The sequence below is a fragment of the Rhinoraja longicauda genome, chromosome 7 (genome assembly GCF_053455715.1).
Source record: "Rhinoraja longicauda isolate Sanriku21f chromosome 7, sRhiLon1.1, whole genome shotgun sequence".
NCBI classification, from domain to species: domain Eukaryota; kingdom Metazoa; phylum Chordata; class Chondrichthyes; order Rajiformes; family Arhynchobatidae; genus Rhinoraja; species Rhinoraja longicauda.
In genome coordinates, this window is record NC_135959.1 from 59794748 (window position 1) to 59803933 (window position 9186).

Here is a 9186-nt window from a genome sequence, read left to right on the forward strand (position 1 = left end):
TTTAACCTTAACCAATTTTGACAAATTTCTCAGGGCGAAGGAATCCACTAAAGACAGAAAGAAGTGAGGATCCACAGTGTAACAGCGAGTGCACTGCAAATAGACTAAAAGGAGGAAAAGCATTTCTACAGCTCATTTACTCTTCCCCTCTGACCTGGGGCCCCTCAATACTGCCCTCTGTAATCTTTCATACTAACAGCACGTGATGTTCCTCACTCCATACTACCCACATGGCCTATTCAGCAGCCAGCTAAACAACAAGTTCACTTCCATATATCTCATTCTGAAATCCTATCCAACCCCTACCTCGGTTGTCCTGCACAGCTCCTAGAAAAAGACATTGAGAACAACAAAGATAGCCTAGGCTAGGAGATCCAGTTTGTGGTTCAGTTGAAAGCATTTCTTTCCTTCTAGTCAGAAGATGAAAAGCTCAGATTCAAGCTTGATTCCAGAGAGGAATATCAAAGTCAAGCTCTGCAATGTAGTATTGAGGGGTGCTGCTCTGTCAGCTCTCTCATATTGACACAAAATATCTCATGGCGCTACTTTTGAAGAGCTGCAGTATTATTCCTGATGTTTTGATGAATGCTTAGCTTTGAAATACATCACTAAAATAAACATATTTTCTATTGTATGTAAATTGGCTGTGCTTCTTTCTCAAAGCATTACAAAAGTGATTAAACCAGAAAGCATTTAGAATATTGAAAAACGGTAATTCAATTTAAGTCTATTTTTGTTTTACAAGTGGCTTGTGGAAAATTTGGAACCATCAAGATTATTGTCTCTAACTTGCTGAGAATACAAAGGCAGCTTTCTATTAACATTCAGATTTGTTTTTGTGAAGGGAGAAATGACACTACAAAGAATGAAGAAATGGGCTACTGCCTAACAATTATTTCCCAGAGGTGTAAGGAAATAAATTCTTCAAAGCGTCAAATCCTTTTTTATTTCCTAATTGAAAAGATATCCAGAATGCGAAAAAAAAACTTGGCAGAATCCATCAGAAATATGTCCATGCCATTATTTGCAGGTCATTTCCAGTCTTACAGGTTTACATGTGCTACATTTGGGGTGAGTATACAAGCAACAAATAAGGATTTAATTACAGCTGGATGTGGACATTTGTTAAATTACACTACGCAACTTACACAACTTACATAAATTACACAACTACACTACAGACAATTTTGAACTGAATAAGAAACCTTATTTACATGGACCCACGATTAAGTCACATGTGGAGTCCTGATCATAGTTCCAGTTTCACATACCTCATGTTTAAAGGAATTTGGAACACAAAAGAGAGTTTAAAGTATGTTCTTCAAGAGTGTTCCCCAGAATGAGAGGTTGCTACTAATAGATATGATTGGACTGGCCAGTACCTTTTCTTCTGGAAAAGGTAAGATCTGAAAGAGGACTGTAAAATTAATAAGCAGTTTGCTGAAGAGAACATGGAGAAACTGTTTCCACAGATAGACACAAAATGATGGAGTAACTCAGCGGGACAGGCAACATCTCTTGAGAGAAGGAATGGGGTCGAGACCCTTCTTCTGACTCTTCAAACTGTTCCTCAAACAGTTCTTCAAACTGTTTCCATTTGGATATGCCCAGTGACAGGAACTAAATAAGGCACTAATATAACAAATTAAGTATTTTGGATGATATTTTGATTATGAGATGCTTGAGTAGAGAATAAACACCAGCAGAATTCATTGGGTCAAATGGCCCAATCCTCACAATATGAGCTACACAATTCTGCACTACTATGGAGGAGGTTAAAGACAAGTGATATCAAAGTGAGGGAGGGATGAAAATGTTAAATAACATGTGACATGCAGATATGTATCAGCAGTTGTATCATCAATGAAGATAAGTGAGCCAGTGCCTTCAGCAGCCATACATGCCCAGGCCATAACACCCCCTTGGATCTTGGGCAGTTCCTTCTCTCCTCCATACTTTGCTCTTGCCATCACTCTGATATAAGTTAATCTTCATCTCATCTGTCCACAAGACCTTTTTCCAGAACTGTGGTTGGTCTTTTGAGTACTTCTTGGCAAACTGTAATCTGGCTATGCTATTTTTGCGGCTAACCAGTGGTTTGCATCTTGCAGTGTAGCCTTTGTATTTCTGTTCATGAAGTCTTCTGCGGACAGTGGTCATTGACAAATCCACACCTGACTTCTGAAGAGTGTTTCTGATCTGTCGGGCAGGTGTTTGGGGATTTTTCTTTATTATAGAGAAAATTCTGTCATCAGCTGTGGGGATCTTCCTTGGCCTGCCAGTCCCTTTGTGATTAGTAAGCTCAACAGTGCTCTCTTTCTGCTGAATGATTTTCCAAATAGTTGATTTTGGCAAGCCTAAGGTTTGGCTGATGTCTCTAACTGTTTTATTCTTGTTTCTCAGTCTCATAACGGCTTCTTTGACACAACCTTCGTCCTCATTTTGATAAACAGCATTAAAAGTTTCCAAAGGTGATGTGAAGACTGGAGCGGAGGAAAGCCTAGGTGCTGAGAGCTCTCTTATACCTGCATTAAGGAGGCTTTTAAACACATTTGAGCAATTACAAACACCTGTGAAGCCATGTGTCCCAAACATTATGGTGCCCTGAAATGGGGGGGGGGGGGGGACGACTGTGTATAAACACTGCTTTATGTTTCCTTAACTGAAGGACGTGGGTTTAAGGTGAGGTGGGAACAATTTCACAGGAACCCGAGGGGTAACTTTTTCACACAGACGGTGGTAGATGTATGTAACGAGCTGCCGGAGGATGTAGTTGAGGCAGGTAGCATTGCAAAGTTTGAGGAACATTTGGACAGGTACATGGATTGGACAGGTTTAGAGGGATATGGACCAAAAGCAGGCAGGTGGAACTAGTGTAGCTGGGACATGTTGATTGACGTGGACAAGTTGGGCAGAAGGGCCTGTTTCTACACTGTATTACTCTATGACCTCGCAATGCAAGGCAATGTCTCCAGGTCTTTGGGAGTTGCTCTTCCTTGAAAAGGTGAGTACATCAAGTTGTGGAACATCTGAGCATATTTCAGGCTAACATCTCATGTGTTGTGCAGAATTTAATAACTTTTCCTTCCAATGTCGTTATTTTCAATGTGAATCACAGCTTCTCCAAACTCTTTGATCGTGCTGTCTGGTGTCCTGACTTGGCTGCAGCTCCAAAGGTACTCAGTTTTGGAATCTCTGATAGTAGGCTTCCTGTCCAACTCATTTTTTGACTGCTCTATAATGCCAAGGCAGTGAAAATATCTGTTTGTTGTTGTAATGATTGCCTAAGAACTCTCTTCTGTCTTCTATATTCTTTCTACCCCAAATCGCATTTCTTCCTTCCTCACTAACTTCCCCTGTCCCACTTGCTGCAAAGGAACTCCTTACTCCTGCATGTATTAGTGTTGCTTGCAGCTAAAAGTCAGCAACCTTTAGGTGAGGCAAACATGGTTGTTTGGATATGTGACACTGATCAATCTATACTCCATTCAGTGGCAGAAAATTATCTTTCCTTTCTTCAATTTCATCTGTCTGCTCTAACATAAAATTAAAACTTGATCTGAAACTCACCCGACTGCAGTCAATACCAAGTTGATGTATGCTACAAATATCTTCCAACCCCCCTTGGCTAATACACGGTGTTACTATTAAGCAAATCATCCTGATCTAGACAACATACTGAGCAATCTGATCCCATAAATCTAATCAAAATATGCAACTGATAGGAAACAGATGGAAATTGTCAGGATTCGTTAGCTTTGTTTCAGATAAGTTTTGCAGTCAGTTCAGCATTCCAGATTTTTAATAGGTTATGCCCTCAGATAAATAACATGCTTCAAGATTACCTTGAAAATCATATACCCTCCTACAAAGTTTGACCTAACCCCAACCATAAATTCCTATTCTAATGAAACTTTGCCAAAGTAAACTAGTCCATCTAATGGCATGGCCTGGGGGGAGATTGCACAATCTGGCATTTTCCATCATGCATTAAAAATACTTTCTAAAATGTTATCTAATACTCAGAATGAAGACTGAAACAAACAACACCTTGAATTGGGAATTGCATTTTGGCAAAATGAGTTAAATGTGTCCATTGTATTGACATTTTAAATCATCCAAACCTTTCATTGAAGTTTTTATGTAAAGGATTCAGTCTCTTCCCAAATACCTGGGCCTGGAATTAATATCTTCCACCCTGAGCTGTGATTTGAATTGTGTATCAGATCAAGGTATCCGGCCTAAATTTCTCAGAATTTATCAGTTCAGACTTCCTCATCTTGGCAATGTTTTCAAAGAGGAGAGAAACATGATAATCATACATAGCTTTAAAAAAAATAAAGTTATGCTTATGCCAGAGAGCAAGAAATAGTGAAAACAAAATAAATTATGTTCTGGGAAAGGGAGAAGCACACTTATTTGTTTCAGTCTTCAATTTATATTGTTGTTGACACTTACAAAGTATATTCTAGACACAAAAACCTCAGAGAGACATCCCCAAAACCAGAAAAAAATCCTGATTTATTTAATCATCAGCCTATACGTTAATAGCAGTGAAGATGGAAAACTATAATTAGTACAAGGAGAACATTCCACACCAACTTGTAAACCTTTTATGAATTGTGTAGTAATAGTTGGAGATTGTGTATTTAATCTCCCCATGCAAGGACTTTTTATTAATCAATTATAAAGAGACGGCAAGGTGTCACAGCGGTGAAGTTGCTGCCTTATACCCTGGGCGGCGGGTGCTCTCTGTATGGAGTTTGTATGTTCTCTCCATGACCACGTGGGTTCTCTTCGCGTGCTCCGGTTTCCTTCTACATTCCAAAGACGTACAGGCTTGTAGGTTAATTGGCTTGGGTGAAATTGTAAATTGTCCCTAGTGTGTAGGATAGTGCTGTGCACAGGGATTGCTGGTCGGCACGGACTTGATGGGCCGAAGGGCCTATTTCTGCGATATATCTCTAAACTGAACAAAAAAAACTAAACCACAAATCCCTGGTAAGTTGCTAAACCATTATCACAGCACAATGCATTTAGGTTCTGTCATTCCAAGTCATCCTCACTCACACCATTAGACTGAGAAGAAGCTTACCTCACCATTCCCACTTTAACAAACAGCATTTTTGCTCTGATGACCACAGGCACAAATACTGCCTTTATGCCTCTTTCCCCATTGTGGCTGATGTAGCCTTTTTACAGGATCATGGACATCATCAATTATGAAAATAAATCCTGCTTCAAATCTGATCTCAACTGATCTTAAAAAATTCACATAGTTTCCATTGAAAACAATTCTTTATTTTGATATTACTCACCACATTTTATACTCTGTCAATGAAAAGGGGTAAGCAAATAATTGGAGGTAAAAAGCTGATGCAGTAATGTGTACTATTTGACACAATTTGTTTTTCCAAAGAATAACGTTCTTTACAGATTAAATATGCTCAAATAAAAGTTTGCTTACAGGGACTAGTTGTAAATATGTTTAGTTTCAATGAAAACAAACAACAACACGCAAAAATTATTTGGCCTCTTTTTAACCATAAAGGGTGTTTGGCTTGAAACATTCATTTTTGGTCTCTTACCACTGACACATTCTGATCTGCTGAATGTTTCCAACATTTTAAATTTCTTTTCATTATTGATCTAAAAAAAAATCTGCACAATTACAGAAAGTAAAAATTGGCAAAGAGCACAAAACTGAAGGATAATTCAAAAATCGCAAACTGAAAGCAAATCACATGATTTAACTGGATGGCAGAAAATGCTCCGTTTTCTTCTCCAAGGCAGAAGTGGACTCTTCCTAGTTCCATTTTCCAATAAGGTAACTCTTCTATTTAATTGTTGTCATATTTTAACCCCTTTTAAATGCCTTTGCTCATTAGCCTTTCATAAATTTATCAGTCTATCTTAATCAAATGGGCCGGTGCCCACGTTTTTGAGAGAGCTTTTCAGATTTCCATTTCCCCACACATGAAGAACTGCTCCAAGACTTCATCTTTTAATAACCTGGCTCCAATTTTAAAGTTGTGGGAAGGAACTGCAGATACTGATTTAAACTGAAAATCGACACAAAATGCTGGAGTAACTCAGCAGGACAGGCTGGATTCCTTCTGGATAGAAGGAATGGGTGAGGTTTTGGGTCGAGACCATTCTTCTGACTTCTATCCAGAGATGCTGCCTGCCTATCCAATTTTAAAGTTATGGCCCTTTGTTGGGAATTTTTCCATAAACCTCAGTTCAAAATAACCAAAATATATATCAATTATTTTGCTTTGGCCCTGGAACTGAAATATTGCTGAAGTGTTTAATAGATCAAACATATCAAAATAAAAATCAATGCAATGTTAAAAATATTTGGAACATAAACTGGAATTCATTTCAAATAGTGGAAAATAGAATAGAAAATGTACTTTTATATATTTTCTTAACCTCTTAAAAAGTTTTTTCCCCCTGATATCTTTGTTACAACTTACATCTGTTTATAACTACTCCAAATTTGAATGAAACCACCAAATGTATTCCACAAGGATTATTGTGTACTACGGGATCTTATTTATGCGACAGAGAAAATAAAATCTCCCAGTTTTAAAAATAGCCAGCTTCTATCCCCAAACTCATCATCAGAACAAAATCCATTGCCAGTTGTCTAGAATTACTCAAGGCAATGTGGCAGGAGAAACTGGAGAATACAAAAGACCGGTCGTTAATTGTAAGGTTTAGGAATAAAGCTGAATGGGGGTTTGCTTCTCACCAGTCAGACACATTCCACTATCATTGCGTGTTTGCCATTGGTGCACTTAAGTAATGATATAGTTCTCCTGGATCACAAGGGGTTAAAATCGGCAAGTGCAGTAGCACTTGATGATCTCAGAGAACCCAGAATATTGTGCACATGCATGGAGTGTCGTCGTCGTCGTCGTCCCCACCCCCCCCCCCCCCCCCCGCCCATAAGTCATCCCTTCCCTTCCCGACCAACGACAGATAACATGCAAACGGATTTTGAAGGCATGGGTTAAATGGAATCGGGGTAGGCAACGGTTTATTTCGTCAGCCTGGCTGCATTCTCTGATAAGTTAGAAATCAATGCGCCTCTTGGCTCCACAGTTGGTTGCACCGACATGAATGAAACCAAACTTGGAGAAAGAGTAACCACCAAGTGGCACGAAACCTCCTCATGTCACAGAACCCTTTTCTTGCTTCACTTCCCACGTTCGCTACACGCATTGCACGTACCCAGAGGAGGGTGGCGATTTAAATCACGCCGCTGTGGGCATTCCTTCACAATGTCAATTATATAGAGAAGCATTCCCCCCCCCCCCCCCCCCCCATATCAATCGCCCTCTTTTAGTGCCGTGACTGCCGGGCTCCTTTGTAACCCCCGAGTGAGCTTTAGCCGTGGGCGTCAGGTAATCATTTAGATCAAACCATTCCCATTGACATCCCGAGATCGATCAACCAACCAACCAACCAACCACCCACCCGCCCCCACCGCGCTGTGCTTCAAACATAACCAGGAGTTTACTTTCCATACAAACTACAATGGGTGATATTTCAACGCTATCCTCCATCCCACCCCCCAAACCCCGTTGCTTCCTTCCTCGGCGACACTGCAAATCCAAGAACAACTTTTAAAAGAAAATATCAGTTGTGTGAAAGAGCGCGGTCGGCAAATAGAAGTATATCCATCTACTCTCATCCTTTCTCGAGTTCGCCACCAATATAACTCGTTCAATGAACACGGAGCAGCTCGCTACACTCATCTGTCAGTCTCACTGCGCTCAGTCCCTCGCTGGGGCTGGCTCTTCACAAACCTGTCCACGTTGAAGGAGAAAGGGCTTCTTTTGTTCTACTTACCCCAAGCATACGATGCAAGTAGTAATACTGTGCCCCGTGGTAATAAAGCGTAAAAGTTTTCCAAAACAGCAGCACGTTGATCGACAGCCATAAAAGCTGGAAAACGAAAGGTGGTTATGAGCAAAAGCCCCTTGTAAATACAATCCTGACTTTGATTTCAGTCGACCCACTCGTCTACTTCAAATTTGAAAATAAAACGCTGTAAAATGAGTTGCAAGTGCAACAACAAAGAGAGCTTTTTATTAACTCATCAGTCCTACCAAAAGCAGATGTTTTCCACCCTCGTTAGAGAGCCAGCTTTTGCAGGACAAAGCCATGGTGCCGGAGTGTGCGGGTTCTGTGGTGGCCCTCGACGTTTGTGTTCACTGTTCCCCGGCATTAAATACCTTCCAGGCTCCCAGCCGCAATGGCGCTCTTCCGCCCCTCGATTCCCTTTGATCTCCCAGAGTTTGTGTTGTTGCTTCATTTCCTCCACATCCTCACCAATTGGCCAGAATAAAATTAAAACATCTCCTTGGATCACAAAAAAAAGGGACGCCTTTGGGCCACGTCAATTGTAGGAAGAGGGTTCGGAAAAGACAACAGGGAAAGATTATTTTTTAGGGATAAAATAATTCATGTTACAAAAAGGTTTTTTAAAAAAACCCAAAACTAATCATAATATTGGATCTGGCTGAATTAAAATGTAAAGTGAATTAGAATGTAAATGAATGACCAAAACATAATAATGTAGGGAGAGCCAGAATTTGGGGACAAACAAGGGAACAAAATAACAGCTGCACGAAAGCAAATGTGAATCCAAAAAGCAATATAATGATCAAACTTCTCATGTATGAATTCACCATCGTGACTTTGAATCCCAACCAACCTATAAGCAAGCAAAGGGCAAGTACTAGGCACAATTCAGAGCAACAGGAGAGAAATATTTCATAAGATCATAAGTGATAGGAGCTGAATTAGGCCATTCGACCCATCAAGTCTACTCCACCATTCAAACTGGATGATCTATCTCTCCTCCGAACCCCATTCTTCTTCCCATAACCTCTGACACCCGTACTAATCAAGAATCTATCTATCTCTGCCTTAAATATATCCACTGACTTGGCCTCCACAGCCTTCTGTGGCAGAATTGCACAGATTTACCACCTACTGACTAAAGAAATTCCTCCTCATCTCCTTCCTAAAAGAACATCCTTCAATTCTGAGGCTATGACCTCTAGTCCTAGACTCTCCCACTAGTGGAAACATCCTCTCCACATCCATTCTATCCAAGCCTTTCATTATTCTGTTTGTTTCAATTAAGTCCCACCTCATCCTTCTGAACTC

General features: G+C 40.2%; 1 protein-coding gene across 2 annotated transcripts in view; it reads right to left on the reverse strand.

The window, feature by feature from the left end:
• The window catches only part of nox4 (NADPH oxidase 4), a 119532-nt gene extending 111202 nt beyond the window's left edge, over positions 1-8330 (reverse strand). For both annotated transcript variants that reach the window (XM_078403134.1, XM_078403133.1), the window contains exons 1-2: positions 8121-8330; positions 7861-7956 (exon numbers count right to left, since the gene is read on the reverse strand). In XM_078403134.1, the coding sequence (XP_078259260.1) occupies positions 7861-7951 (91 nt within the window). In that variant the 5' untranslated portion in view covers positions 7952-7956; positions 8121-8330. The remainder of the gene's footprint in view (positions 1-7860; positions 7957-8120) is intronic.
• Between the last annotated feature and the right edge of the window lie 856 nt (positions 8331-9186).